At 35.6% G+C, this 15,752-nt stretch overlaps 1 protein-coding gene across 1 annotated transcript in view; it reads left to right on the top strand.

The window, feature by feature from the left end:
- Positions 1 to 15,752, top strand: part of LRP6 (LDL receptor related protein 6) — a 125,786-nt gene that overhangs the window by 68,824 nt on the left and 41,210 nt on the right. Inside the window, exons 6-7 of the mRNA XM_019744743.3 lie at positions 2,236 to 2,632; positions 3,686 to 3,857. Coding sequence (XP_019600302.1) covers positions 2,236 to 2,632; positions 3,686 to 3,857 — 569 coding nt within the window. The remainder of the gene's footprint in view (positions 1 to 2,235; positions 2,633 to 3,685; positions 3,858 to 15,752) is intronic.

Raw genomic sequence — 15,752 nt, 5'->3', positions numbered from 1 at the left:
GATATCACAGTTGATTGCTGTGGAAATGAGTATTACTTTTCATAAAGAATACGTTTTAAACAGTAGGTAGCAGTTGTACATCAAAAAACCCTGTGCAGGGAAAAAGATGTTCATTACGTTTTTAACTATAAAAACTATCCTGGGGTACATTTTCTAAAAAATGATTGATATTTTTAATTGCTTTTCACAACGGAGAAGTGCTTTCAGGAGAAGAAGAAAAAACATTCCATATTTTACTGTTTAAAGCAACCTCTTTCTATACTTAACACCTACACTACTCGTAGTCCTTACTGTCTTAATTCCCTGTAGAGAGAGTGCATGTTGGAGAAGTATACTGATTAGGACATTTCAAGGGACTTCTGGTTTGGGAGGACACCAGTTCTTCTCATTTTCTTCTTAATGAGAATGTTATTTTTCATTCTTACCTCTATGGATCACCATCTGGTTCTCTAGCATCAGCAAGACCTGGTAAGAAAATTGTTATATTTAGCAGTGGCTTCTTTATCTAACTCTGAAAAGCAGAAACCATTATTTCAGAGTGGGTTAGAGAGTTCCTGGCAAGGGGGTCAGGGAGTCAGAGAAATGGAATTGAGCCGGTTTGCAGGATATTTGTCATGACTTGGCATTGATAAATTATCCTCATAGTCAAAGGTGAAGCTGGCTGACTCTTGTCAGACGGTTTCCATGGCGAACAATAATTTGGTTTCAATTTAAAACAAAAGGTTTTTGTAATGTTGCTTTTTTTGTTTAAAAATGTAGCCTGATTTTAAAACAGGATTTACTTTAGCAATAGTGGTCTGTCTACTCCCTCACAGCATAAAAAGGTACATGTTTGACTAGTATTTTGAATTTCAGATATAGATTTGGCATATAGTAAGTAGTCTTAAGTTAGCTATTGTGTTTTGATCACCTTGCTCAAATTAACAGCTTCACTTTCTGTAACTTCTTTGTTTGCAGAGTTTTGGGTAGTTAGCAGAGGCTGTGAATTTTACAAAGTTCTTCCTACTTGGTGCCTGCTTTGGCATTTATGGCTGTATATTCTCCAAGATAGAGTTCACTTGTAATTAGTCCTAGATTCAAAAAGTGATGTTGAGAACTTAATGCCAGTGTTTTCTTTTGGACTCATTTCTTTGGTTCATTCTTTCAGATGTTAACTTGCTTATTATCTTTTATTAGCTCTTGTAGTTAGATGATTTTTTTACTAGTGATTTACTTTAACATTAAAAATAAAACACAAATAAAAGATTGAACTTAATACCATTCTCAGCTATGTTTTTATTGAATACTAATTTGGGTTTAAAATATTTCATAAATAAATCTGATTTAAAACTCAGTGAAAAAAATTTAAAGTCTTTATTTTCTAATGATAATACTATATTAGCTAATACTTACTGAGTACTTTTATTTTCAGTACGTTCCTGAGTTTTACATTTATCTCCTTTAATCCTCACAGCAACCCTAATGAGATACAGATGAAGAAACTAGGCTTAGAGAGATTAGGTGTTTTGCCTAAGTGTGTATAGCTACTTGAATCCAGTTCTAGCAGATCCACAACTCTTGCTGTTAACCATGGTGTTAGATTTATCTAATTCCCTTTTGCTACTATTGCTATTTCCTCCTCCGTAGCCCCTTTTGTCCTAATTCTGTCAGGCATTGTTTTATCGATCTCTGTCAAAACAACTTTACTGAGCTATAATTTACATACCATAAAATTCAGCCATTTCACGTGTACAAGTCAGTGATTTTTAGTAAATGTACAATTGTGGAACCATCACAGTCCAATTTTAGAACATTCTCATTAATCACAAAAGATCCTTTGTTCTAGATTTCCTTACTCTTTAAACGTACTTCTTGAACAAAGGACCTATATCCGTGTCTCTTTCCTCCTTTAATACTCAGTTTCTTAGCTCCCTAGTCCTTACTTAGTTGTTATTCATTATACCATTAGTAGCTGTTTTAATTCCATGGCTACATAATGAATGAAACCAGAGAGAGAATCAAAACTTGATTTCAGAGCTCTGCCATTGCAGAGCTTTACCTCATAGTCAAACTATTCCTATTTCACTGCATTACTTTCCGTTTCCACCTTAAACAGACCCTAGTATCCTTTTATACTCATTTACTTTTGAGTTCCTGAAGAAGTTCTGGGTTCTTTATTTAGAGTGGCTAAATTTTGCCTATGGGTTTTAATTTTCTCTCTCTCTTTTTTTCATTTATTTTACTTTGTTGTCCTAGGTGCCACTGAATTATTGCTTTTAGCCCGAAGGACAGACTTGAGACGCATTTCTTTGGATACCCCAGACTTCACTGACATTGTTCTACAGTTAGAAGACATCCGTCATGCCATTGCGATAGATTATGACCCGGTGGAAGGCTACATCTACTGGACTGATGATGAAGTGAGGGCCATCCGCCGCTCACTCATAGATGGATCGGGCAGTCAGTTCGTGGTCACCGCTCAAATCGCGCATCCTGACGGCATTGCTGTTGACTGGGTTGCCCGAAATCTGTACTGGACAGACACTGGCACTGATCGGATAGAAGTGACAAGGCTTAATGGCACCATGAGGAAGATCTTGATTTCAGAGGACTTAGAGGAACCTCGGGCTATTGTGTTAGATCCCATGGTTGGGTAAGAAGCTCTGCTCATAGAAAATTTTGCCTGTGTTTCTGTTTTCTACAGGTCCCTAAAAATATTGACAAAAACTGTAACTTATGTGTTAGTTTCCAATACACAGCTCTGTAATGCTGTCCATTTTTAGAATATAGTGATTGGAATAAAATCTCAAGTTAAAGAATTGCTAGTTATTTTCCCGTGAACGTTTTGAATACTTTTTCTTTCTAAATTAGGTCCATGCTTGCAGATTTTGGGTGTTGGCTGCAGATTCTGCCGAGGTTGCATCATGACCATGAAAAATGTGAAAAGAAATTGTTTTCAGAACTCTTTCTCTTCCCCTAAAAGACTTAATTTCTTCCCATTTTCAGTATTTCTAGAATGATATGGTAAAAAAATATATCTTTATATATTTCCAAATATACAAATGACTCGATTTTCAAAACTTTGTCAGGACATGCAGCTTTACCCCCAGTCTTTTCTTTTTTGCCATAACAGCCTGACTACAGTCCAGGAAGGCACAGTTTTCTACATAGTCACCAGTGCTATTTGTTACTATGAGATTCAGTCTGAGGACAAACATAGTATAATAACAAACCATTACACTTCAGGGTATACCAATGCCTTAGAGCCATGTAAACTCCCAGGAGCCACAAGAATCACTTAGCACACAGAAGAGTGAGTTATTTGGGGAATTCAGTGTGTCTGAATACCACTGGGATAACCTGTTTGTGTCAGAGGACAAGCCAGCAATAAAAAGAGAGGATTGTTCATGGGAAGGAACACAAAATCTTTTGAAAAAACTTAACTAAAAATGGACTATCATTATTGGGAGGCATTTTCATTATCAGTTCTAGGAAACACTGTTTATTAGAAAATTTCCTATCAACTTATACACTGCGATTATAAATATCTTAAGCATATTCTTTGATATATTTAAGTCATTTTTTTCCCTTTTATGGTGTTAATTGATGATACCAGTATAATATGAGGGGTGGGTCTCACCTTTAGGATTTCTGAAAGTTGAAGATTATTATCTGTGCTTAGCTCATTTTCTGTATGCTTCTATAGGTACATGTATTGGACTGACTGGGGAGAAATCCCGAAAATTGAGCGAGCAGCTCTGGATGGTTCTGACCGAGTGGTGTTGGTTAACACTTCTCTTGGTTGGCCAAATGGTTTAGCCTTGGATTATGATGAAGGCAAAATATACTGGGGAGATGCCAAAACAGACAAAATTGAGGTTTGTTTTCTTGCTTTTTCATTTTAAAACCAGTTTTATAATGATTTTGAGTTGATGGTAATTTGATACAGACAGTCCTGCCTTTTGTCTAGGGTTCCAGAGGTATCTTTTATAGAAATTTTACTCAGCTTTTAGGATTTTAGAGATTATGTATTTTCTCGCACTTAACTCTAGGATTTTGAGTTATACTGGCATGAGAAATGGGTATTCATCTATTTGTAGTCTTAAAAGCTTATGCGAATGATTTTTCTTCATTATACCCATAATGAAAAAAAAAAATCCACTGCATGGATTTCCTAGGGGAAGTTTCTGCACAAACCAAATATTATATGAGATCTAAACTGGAAGAGCTGGGGGTCATGTCAGGAAAACAAAGCCCATATGTGCATATAAATATAGCTCTTTTTGTTGTTAATTGGTGTTGGGGGCAGGTAATGGCATATATTAAGAATTAAGATGATTACATGCAAACAGTTTTTAAATTGATTTATGAGCTATGTGGTAGAAAGATTAATTAACCAAAGCTTGGGAAAAAATAATTACCAAATGATAAAATTAAGCTGTGGCAATCAGAGTAGAATTATGGTGGAAACAACCAGTGGTGAATATTTTATCACAGTGTTTTTGTAAACATCATATATCTTTGATACTGAGTGTGAAGTCTAAATTTCACAACTTTGAATTAGGCTTTCCTAGAAGTCTTGGGGTCGTGTACTTAAAACAGAGTTTCTATAACAATATTCCTTTGGGGGAGGCATAACTTCTCATAAAAGGAGTGGCGTTGAATGGCTTGTCAAAGCCACAACAGATAATCTCCTAATACATAGATAATTTGGGATCTAGAGCACTTATTTCAGAAAGATATTTCTTAGGAGTGCCAGGGACTCTGAGTGAATAATGAATTAAAGGGCCTTTCAGAATGGAAACTTGGAATAGAAAAATACCCATTAGTATTCCCACCAGGCTCAAATACTGAGAATTGCATCTCTTATTCTTGCAGCTGGTTTCCATTAATAGAAAATTTTGCATAGACTTGGCTATATAAATTTTCTCCCTGTTGTTAGTGTTTCACTACCCCCCGACTCCCTTTTAAATCCAAGTTAGTGTTTGAATCTTTAACAGCTGGAGTACAGTGCTAATGAGACAAAGGTTATGGGTTCACTTTTCAGACAGGCTATTAGCTTCACTTGGCTTGGCTTGAATACAGATTGCACACCCATGCCCAACCAATTCACAGATGTGTATTATTGATCAGCTGTGGACTAGACATGAGTGTATAGGTATTATTACTTTTAGAAAAGCAGTTTAAAGCCCATGTGTCCAAGAAGAATGTCTGTACATACGGGAAGAACACACATAATTTCTATTATGGAAGAGCAGTTGATTTATTATTTTGTAGGGATTTTTAAAATTCCATATTTGGTCTTACCTTTTTTAGCTTACTATGACTGACTAGATTGTAAATAAAACATTCGTTTCTTACTGGGAATTTTTCAAGTCTTACGTTCTCCACTTCAGGTCACTTTAAGTACTTTAGAAATTTATTCAAAATCACAAATAGTTCAGGAGGGATTCAGATAGAGAAATGAGAATTTACAGAGGTTCTGAGTGACAGTGTTTAAGAATAAAAGTGAACACACTACATAATAATATGTAATATTGATTAAGTAGGATTTATTTTCTTAGTTTGCAGTAAGTGCAGATGTTAAAATTAGTGTTCATTCTAGCCTCTTTGTTCTGTCTTCTTGAACTGTACATTTGTATACAGTGGGGTCATTTGCTCCCTCTTTCCTTCTTCCCTGAGTGGTACCAGCATCCTTAAACCTGCCTTTCGGATCTATTTCTCTTCTTCCAGGTTTGCTGGAACACAGCTGCTGTTTGTCTTTGTCCTCTTTTTGACAGATGATTTGGGGTTTGTGGTATATCTACTTCCAGCAAATTACACACACATAGACCTCCCTTTATGTCCTCTGGAGATTCTGATGAAATCTCCCTAATTGAGGATCAGTGCTTTTGTTATTTTCTTTTCACAGACACATCTGGGAACTAGAGAGCAGGTATTGTTATTTATTCACTTCTTAATTTATGACGATGTGTAAAATTGTTAATATACGGCCAACTAAGGCAAGAGCAGAGCTCTTCATCTAAATTAATCTTGCATAATCGGGGGAGAAAAATTGTTAGTTTCCTGTTCTGAGACCAGCAATGATGATAGGAGCAACTGCTACCACCAGCTGTTCGTCTCGCTTTGCTTAATAGTAGGTGGATTGCACTGAACTTGAAAACTTTTGTAAAGATATAGACAGTTTATGAAATGCTTGTTCTAAGATGATTTGCTAGCCTTTGTGTAGCAGCTGATCCTAGGTACTGATCTGACCCTTGTCTAGGCCACATGCTCTCTTCTAGTCCTGCACCCGTAAGAAAGCTTCCCAGCTTTTGTCAATGCCCAAGAATGAAAGCTGCTTTTTCCTGGGACTGTAAGAAAATACAGATTATGGCTTTAATAGCCCTGTTCCTTTCTGGAAGACTTAGAGTTTACTTGGGATCAAACTGCCCTATATGTGTTAATAATACATTTGGGAAGAGAAGATAGTTATTTGGTAAATTGTTATGTAGCAATGTTAAGACATAGTAAACTCTTGTGTTCTGAGTGGATCTTAAGGGAAAAGCTCAGAATGTTCATTTGCTCTCTGCTCCCTTAGTGGAGATTCCTTAGATCAAGTTCTCAGTCCCATTTTTAGTAAGGGAGATGTAATCGGACTCTGGATATATTGGGGAACTGGGGCTAAGGATTAGGGAAACCATGAAAAGTATTGGGAAGCTCTGAGTTTCAGATTCAGTTTTTATTGTACAGAATTGCAGAAAGAATGAATAAGTTTACGTAAGGTTTATAACCGTCTTCTGCAAAGAGGGTGGGACATAGGAAACTGCTAATGACATCAGATTTTTTAAGGCTGTCATTGGCTGGTGCTATGATATAAGAATGTCTGTTACGACATATCTTGATTTCCTTGTCAGCTGATAGTGACTATTTATCTGTAGGTGTTAGTTAAAAGGTAAAGCTGGTACTTGTTCATGCTGCTTCCTCATTTTGCTGAAATCGTTTCATTGCTTTTTCCGGACAAGCTTCTGGTTTATTTGTCTGCACTGGACTTCCCCACCCTCTGCCCACCCAAGTTACTATAGTGTTCTGGGGTTTCCTGATAATAAATACTAAAACATTAGTAGAAAGGATCATTTCTATTTTTCTGAGAGGGGAAGCATCAAATAAGCCTTTATTTCTGTTTTATAAGACCCTGAAGTAGGCAGAAGCACATTGTGTCTTAACAACATTTCATTTTTCTGAGTCAGGTTTCACTACCAAAACACCTATTACACTGAGGGCCTGCAATACTGTTTATCAATAGCAAAGACATATTGATAATTTATAAGTTTAAAGCATTTTCTTGCAATTATATAAAATTAAGAATGTACTTTTTGGGGGATGCTTTCCTCATTACATCCCAGTTTAACTGATCAACAGAATTAATGTGTTTTGAATCACTGGTTTTAGTGAAAATGCTGTCATAGCTAAATTTTCTTACAATTTGTTTTCTCATCATATACTTTTTATTTCATATTTTTGCTTCTTTTGTTTCTGCTGACAAATGCAGCAACATCTAATAGTTATAGGTAAAAAGAGATTTTTTTCTTTTTGTCTACTTAAAAGGCCTGTAGATTTGTTTTAAATCCTTCTTATTGTAAATTTCCCTACTTTAGAGAATACAATAGGTAGTTCTTTCCAAATCTAATTATACCTGGCACAACTTTTTTGGGAAACAGCAATGGAGATTATTAGAACCTTGAGTACCAAGAAATTTTGAATAAAGAGGGTATTATTGTGTGGGATCTGTGTTGAAAACTTGGCATTTGGTGAATGTCCTAGTTCATATTCTAAGGCTGAGTATGAAATTACAGGGCTACATTTTCTTCTCATGACAATTTCCTGTATTTTATCAATATCCTAATAAGGAAATTTGTTTCCCAGGTATTCAGATTCCTTTTTAAAGTAATTTCTTTGACATCTTTAGTCTGTGTATTGTGAAAGTCTGTTAAAACATACAAGGACCCATTTTTGATAATTTTTCTAATCGTTTCTAAGATTACTTCCTCCTTAAAAAGTGTAATAATATAATCATCTGTTGTTGAGATAAAGTTCTTCTGATTATATGACAAGTACCAACAAGTACTTCCTTTTGAATCTTTGCTAGTTTATAACATTCAGTGCTCCTTAAAATAGATTATACTATGCTTTCAGTTTTAGATAATCAAGATAATGAACTTCAATACCTGAATCTTTGCCCATTCCTACTACTTTATCGCATTATATGTATGTGAATATATATTTCCCCCCTCATCTTCTTGACATAGAGTAACAGAAGACTGATATTGATAAACTCCATCTTAGATTCCTCAGCTCAACAGAATACCTGGATTTGGGACCCACATTCATTGAATTTACAAACACGGGGCTGCCGTATTACATCATCTTGCATCTGTTTGGGGTGTATCTTATGATAATATATTTTTAAACTCCTATTTGCAAGTTACCTGTTCATGTACAATTCTAGCAGTATTATTTAACTTGTTATAATCTGTAGCAGCCACAGTAGTGCATCATCCAATTATATGCTCTGTTGTCTCATTATCTACTTGACTTTGGCTCTAAAAGGTATTGCATGTATATAATGAGAGAACCGACCTTGATGATAGGTGTAATCATGCTTTCCTGAACTGCCACAACAAACCGGAGCCTCACCAATCAGGACGCTTTGCCTCCCTTAGGAGTTAGTATAGTTTTATCTATGTAAATTAGGATAATCTGATGCATGTTGGTACTTAGAAAGCATTTTAGTGACCAAGTTTGAACTTGCTTTTGGATCATTTTTTTAAATGTTCTGCTTTTACACTTATTCTTCTCATGTTTTAGTATAAAACCATTTAACATGTGTGGAGATATTTTTAGTTTCCATCTGAAATGTTTAAAGCTTGCCAAATATGTAACTTTATTACTAATGGAGTCCATTTAAACCATTATTTTTCAGGAGATTATTTCTCTATAGGTGGGAAACTATTACAGATTTAAAGGAGTCATAAAGATTTAATTTATATTGTTTTTAGAAGGTTTGGAAAGGGTAAGCAGTCAGATGATGGCAAGGATCACAGTTTTGGGACTTGTGGGAGGGAATTTGCAAAACATCGAGCAGTGACCAGTGACAGGTATTCTAACTCTTTGTTTCAATTTAAAGTTATCACCAGCTATTAAAAGATTCTGTATAATAGTCATGGGTAAAGTTATCCATAATGAACAAAGTACCTGCTAAGAATATTCTAATGCAGGCCCTGAATTTTTTGTTGTTGTTGTTGAACTCTTAGATTTCCCAAACTCTTTACTCATTGTATACTGTAATTTGGTTTTTTGTTAGAGTTGATCTGAAATAACTAAATCGCAGAGAAGGATTAGAATTCCTTTTAATTGCACTGAGATTTTCAATAGACTGGTGTTTGTTTAGTATTTCATTTATAGTTTGAGCTTCTAAAATCTGCCAAGACTTACAGAATTTGTAAGTAGGAATGATATTAATGGCTTTATGCAATTAATAGAGTCCCTACTCAAAATTTTTTGTTCACTTACTTTTTATTTTGGATTGACTAATGACTTGGCTTTTATATTTAGTTGGGAGTTACAATATTGCTTTTGTGTTTTAGTTACAATATTATTCTTAAAATATGGTAAAAACCTTCCATACCACAATAGATTTCATTCATCTACAGTAGTAAGCAAACAATGTTTCATGGGTTTTCAAAGTGTTGTTTTTGAGTAAAATAAAACTGTTTTCTGATCTCATAAAACTAACTATAGTTTCTAGATAGTATCATACTCACACAAACATTTTTTTTCTTTCTATTCCAGGTTTCTCTTCCTAAAATTCAGCAGTGCTTGGTGCTTTTTGCTTAGTTAGCTCTTTTGTTTGCCCAAGGTCATACAGCTTTCTATTTAGAAAGAATGGAATTCCAGTTTCCTGATTCTTAATACAGTATTTTTTGTCTTGTGCCCTGCTGCCTCTTTTTTATTTTGAAATAATTTCAGACTTAAAAGTTTGCAAGAACATCTTTCATCCAGCTTCATTTTATGTGCTTATAGAACAATTATCAATACCAGGAAATTAATATTGGTACCATTTCCATTATTCCTATTATATTTATTAATTGGAATTCTCCTATAAGGAAGAACTGTCCCCTATTTATTCAAAATAAATATTCTATTGTATGTGTATATCACATTTTCTTTAAGCATTCACTGTCTGTGGACATTTAGGTTGGTTCTACCTCTTATGAATAATACTACAGTGAACATGAGTGTGCAAATATCTCTAGAGATCCTGTTTTCACTTCTGTTGGGTATATACCTGGAAGTGGGATTGTTGGGTCATATGGTAATCCTATGCTTAATTCTTCAAGGAGCCCCCTTCATTTGTAAAGCAGTTTCTGAAACAACAGCATACTCGGCTTTATCTTACATTTCCCTTGCCTCAGCCCTGGAAGCAGCTGTTGCTCCAAGGAGCCATGGTTCTTTTTAATGAAGAATAGTGTTTAAAAACCAATATCTGAGCGTAAGGCATGCTCATTGGTACGGGAGTACTTTCAATACAAAGGTGTTACAGTTGGTTTGTTTTTCTACTCAGAATTTAAAGAGAACTTACTTTAGTTGTGCTTGCAAAGAATGAGAGGAAAGGGGGCAGTTTCCCCTTGTTAACATGCGCATGTGTTCCCAGGCGGGTTCATGGAAGGCTGCAGGGCAGTGGGCTTTCAGAAATGTCTTGTGAAGCAATTCAGTATGATGGACGAAGGTGGTGTTGCTGTGTGTCATAATGATGCCTTCATCTGAAAATCTGTTCGTAGTTTTCTAGTTTTCCTAAGTAATTCAGGCTTAGGAAGCTTTGGTCACAATAGCAATTCTTAGCTCTATCTGTAAAAGAACATAGTAGTATCTGTAAATGTTTACTACTGTAAGCATGACTTCTTGAAAAAATATTATAAAACTACCTACTGCAACTATGATACCTTTCTCATATTAAAAAGTCAGTTATTCACTCAGACACAATACTCTTGACCCAGGTTAAAAAGCTTTAAGTACAGCACTGCCGTTGCCCAGCTGCTCTCTTAAACAGGTGCATGGGTCCTTTCACTTCCCCTCCTGGGCCCAAAGCATTTCTCTTACTTGTCATCCTAGTGATAGTCTGCACAAGTGAAATGTTATTTCCATGGATGTAGTACATTCCAGTTTTTAAAAGGCCATTTCTGTAAAATTGTATTTTGTACCCTATTAAGTGTATCAAATCAGCCCCAATGATATCTGTTTGTCCTTCTATGAACTTTTAATTTACTACTCGTTTTGGATATTGGCTGGAATATTAGAAGAGGAATGGTCCATTGTGAGCATAATTTGAGTTTCTCTTTTGGAAGTACACAGCATTCCCAGTCCAGCTCATTTTATGATGGATGCCTGGTTGTCCTATTGTCATCTATTTCTTGAACATGTCTAGTCAAGTAAAGTTGCATAGCAACAACTTTGGTAGTAGACTGGCTGCATTCCAAGATTTCATGGGTAATTCTGTCTTGACATTTAATGAACTGATGAAACTGCTCAAAAACCGGATGTGATGTTTATAGAAGGTTTGCTATTACCTCCTCTCTGTGGAGATAATGTTCTGGTTAACCCACATGTGTTTCCTGTTGTAGCCTATATTCTCAGTGTGGTTTGCAGTATTTGGGAATGCCTCAGAATGTTAAACCTATACCGCAGTGTGGTTGAAGCAGCTGAAACCACTGGAGACTCTGGTTCAGATTGGAAGGTAGATTTTAGAGGTGACAGAAGCCTAATTATCAGTTTAACTAATTAAACCACTCTGAGGTAATACAGTGAAGCACACCCTCCAGAGTTTCCACAAGATTTAATTAGTGTTGGCTCAACTTTTAAAGCATAAGGGTAATCTTTCGGAATTACCTAAAATGGTTCACTTGTTCTGGGTTCAGAATGTACAAACAAGCTTTTACCAGGATTTGTGTTATTATTTTAAACATAAGGGACTTTGAATAATATTTACAAACCTAGTAACCTGTCCAGAACAGTTACTATTAGGTTGGTGCAAAGATAATTGCAGTTTTTGCAATTATTTTTAACTTTTTAAACCGCAATTGCTCTTGCACCTAACTAATAGTTGGGTATGAGAAATGTAATAGTGATTTTCTTGGAGATAAAGCAGACTGTTCTTGTTTTACTATGTTGCTTCTGCCCAGTAGAAAGAGAGAGTGTGGTTGGTAGAAGAGAAATATATAGGGGAGAAGCCAGTTTTCTAGTAGAAGTGTCAACTCTGCACAAATAATTAAACGAAAGAGATTTCAGAAAGTAACCATTGGACTCTGTATAAAGGGAAATATATGATTTTTTAGATGTAAGGTCTCACAATCAGATTTTATTTAAGCTGTTGATCCCTTAATCTCTTCATAGGATTCTTATAATTGCTTTCCACCTCATCAACAACAAGAATAACAGCATTTATTAATAATAGCTTTTCCTCCTCCTCCTCCCCCACCCCTTCTCCCTTGGACTTGCTCCTTATCTTTTTTCTTTTTTTTTAAATTCTTTTTAAATTGGGGAGTATTGGGGCACAGTGTATTTCACCAGGGCCCATCAGCTCTAAGCTGTTGTCATTCAGTCTAGTTGTGGAGGGCGCTGCTCAGGTCCAAGTCCAGTTGCCGTTTTCAATCTTAGTTGCAGGGGGTGCAGCCCACCATCCCATGTGGGAATTGAACCGACAACCTTGTTGAGAGCTCGCGCTCTAACCAACTGAGCCATCTGGACATCCCTCTGGAAGCTCCGCAGCAGCTCATTGTTTTCAATCTAGTTGTGGAGGGTGCAGCTCACTGGCCCATGTGGGAATCCAGCGGGCAACCCTGTTGTTCAGAGCTCGCGCTCTAACCAACTGAGCCATCTGTCCACCCCTCTTTCTTTTTTTAATTATGGAAAATTTCAGACATACAGTAAGGCAGAGTAAAGATTCTCTTGAAACACCCAGCTTCAGCCATTATCAATACATGGTCAATCTAGAATGCTCTGAAGGGGAGGGCCAAGGAGATGACAGATAAGGATTCTCCTATGAATATAACTGTGTTTTTAATACTTCTATTTTGAGATAACCTAAAAGAAATGAGAGAATCAGGCCTTTGTCATTGCTTTTGCAAATCTAGCACTTTGAAATGTAAACTTGAAAATGTGATAAAAGATGAGAAAAGGTACAGTGTTACTAATTTTCATCAGAAATTGTTTTTTTGAAGTAATTTTAACCCATAATAGAATTACGTATATTATAGCCGAGGAGGAATACACTTAATTGTTTGTGGCTTTACTGAGCCTGATGGGTCTAGGGCCACCCTGAGGGTGGGAGGTGTGAGAGGGGACAGAGATCTAATCTAAAAAGGGTGTATTAATGTTGTAGGCTGTATAGTCACCACTTTGAAATTCTAATCCTGCGTAGTCCATTATGATAACCAGTAGCCATGTATGGCTATGGAGCACTTAAAATGTGGCTACTCTGAATTGAAATGCTTCAAGTGTAAAATACATACAAAGAAAGCCTAATATGAAAAATACATAAGATTTCATGAAAAAAATTTAAATATTGATTGCATGTTGAAATAAAAATATTTTGGATGTATTGGATTAGATAAAATATATTATTTAAATTAATTTTTCTTCTTGAATTTTAATTTTACTGTTTCTTTTAACTTTTTAAAATCTGGCTACTAGAAAATTTAAAATTACAAGCGTTTGTGGCTTATCATGTTTCTCTTGGACAGCACCGTTCTAGACTCAATCCTATTATAAAAACTGCAGCAGACAAGAATAGGAAGATAGGGGAGTAAGAGAAACAACGTGCTTACAAAATTATAATACGTTTTAAAAATCTTTAGCACATCTGAATTACATCGTTTAATTTGAAATAGATATGATATGTCTAGCTTTAGGGTACACTTTATTATGGCACTCCTCCTTTAGCTTTAACCCTCCCCCCGCGCCCCCCCCCCCCCCCCCCCCCGACTTAGTTTTTGCTTTTAAAGAGAGAGAGAACAAGGAATAGCTGGAAAGGACTAATGCCCTAGTAAGTAAAGCTACAAAATCCTTAGTTGTGGCATTTAGGGAACTGTATGTAAGTTCTTGGCCATTGCTATCCTAAAGATCTTCTTAAGACCTTCATTGCCATTTGTTGTTTTTCCTCCAGGTGTAGCTAAAAACCTTAATATGTCCTTTGGTCTTTTTTCTTTTTCCCGAGGCCCTTGCTTGCACTTAGAGTAGTATTAACACTGATCCAAACCCCAGTTTAGTCAAGGGACTGCAGTGAAGATCAGCAAAGCATTTCTGATCTACAATTATTTATGTGCAATTCTGAAATCCAAAAAGCTCTCAAAACCGTTATTTTTGTTAATTCATTTGGTGGAGAACCTGACTTGAAGCCATGTAAGACTATTCATAGTCTTTATTTATCTCCCTTTGTAGAAATATTTATGTGTTTTGCTGTAAAAATATTAATGTGTTTGGCCACGAAGTGCTCCTCTGGACCCATGTAGAAGTGACATGCTGTGTGCATTGTGTTAACTTTTCTAAATATCAAAACACATCTGAATTCTGAAATACAGCTGGCCACAAGACTTTCAGATAAGGGATTTTGGACTTCTATTACCATCTCACAGGAATTGAAAATATTTTCTTAGCCATAATTCTGTATTTCAGATCTTTATCTTTAGCACAAACCATCTGAACCAGTGACAAAGGTAAATGAGGTCCTCTTGACATACAGCTTTGTCAGGTCACTTTCCAAGTGCTTTCACTGGTACTGTCTCCTTTAAGTCCCTTTTGTATTCTTTCTGCCTCAGAATTTCTTTGAAAGTCAGTCATACAGAGCATCCTTGACACTGTGTCTTAAAATGTGTTATTTCTTTTATTCTGGAAAATCTTATTATCAAAATTCTTCAAGATGGGTTTGAATTCCTACTATTTCCTGAAGTTTCTCTTGGTTAGCTATAGGCCAGAGAGAAGGGTATATGTGTATGATTATAATATAAATATAATTTACCTCTCCAACTAAGATTGAAATTCCTAAGCTAGAAGAGACCCTGTTATAAACTTCTTAGCATTCATCATGGTTTTTTTTATGGTGATTTGCATTTACTAGATATGTTCATTAATGTTTGATTTGGGGGCAGTGGAATGAGGGTCTGGTAGAGCATCAAAAGTATGCTCTGATCAACTTATCAAACTGTTCCTTTTTATTTACTGTTTTAGTTACTGTACAGCTAAGTATCAAAAGCAAACAGTAAAAATGGTGGTTGGAAAAGGGAATAAGGCCCTGTTGTTTTCCAGTAGTTGCCAGGATATAGAAAGATGTGTATTGCTTCTATTCTTCAGTTTAACAATGTGCGATTTTGTTATTTTAGTTCCACATATTCTTTTATATTTTTGTATTTTTATTTTGAAGCACTACATTTTAATAAATTAACTATAACTATTTAAATATGGCTATTTCCTTTTAAGGACTAAAGCATTTTACTAAAATAATTCTAAAGGGCAAGAACCAGCATTTACTGAGCATCTACTACACATCTGGTACTGTGCTATGTATTTAATATTATTTTCTTTAATCCTTAAATAATTCAGTGAGTTTAAGTGCTCTCTACCTATTTTACATGTAAGAAATTGGCTAAAGTTACCCAGTGAGTAATAGCTTATATTTGAAATCCAAATCTATCTAATTCTGCCAGAACATGGTTTGCTAATCATGACATTTTTTTAGCGAA

Source organism: Rhinolophus sinicus, chromosome 1, assembly GCF_057876585.1.
Source record: "Rhinolophus sinicus isolate RSI-liver-muscle chromosome 1, RSI-T2T, whole genome shotgun sequence".
NCBI classification, from domain to species: domain Eukaryota; kingdom Metazoa; phylum Chordata; class Mammalia; order Chiroptera; family Rhinolophidae; genus Rhinolophus; species Rhinolophus sinicus.
This window is presented reverse-complemented; position numbering and strand designations above follow the sequence as displayed.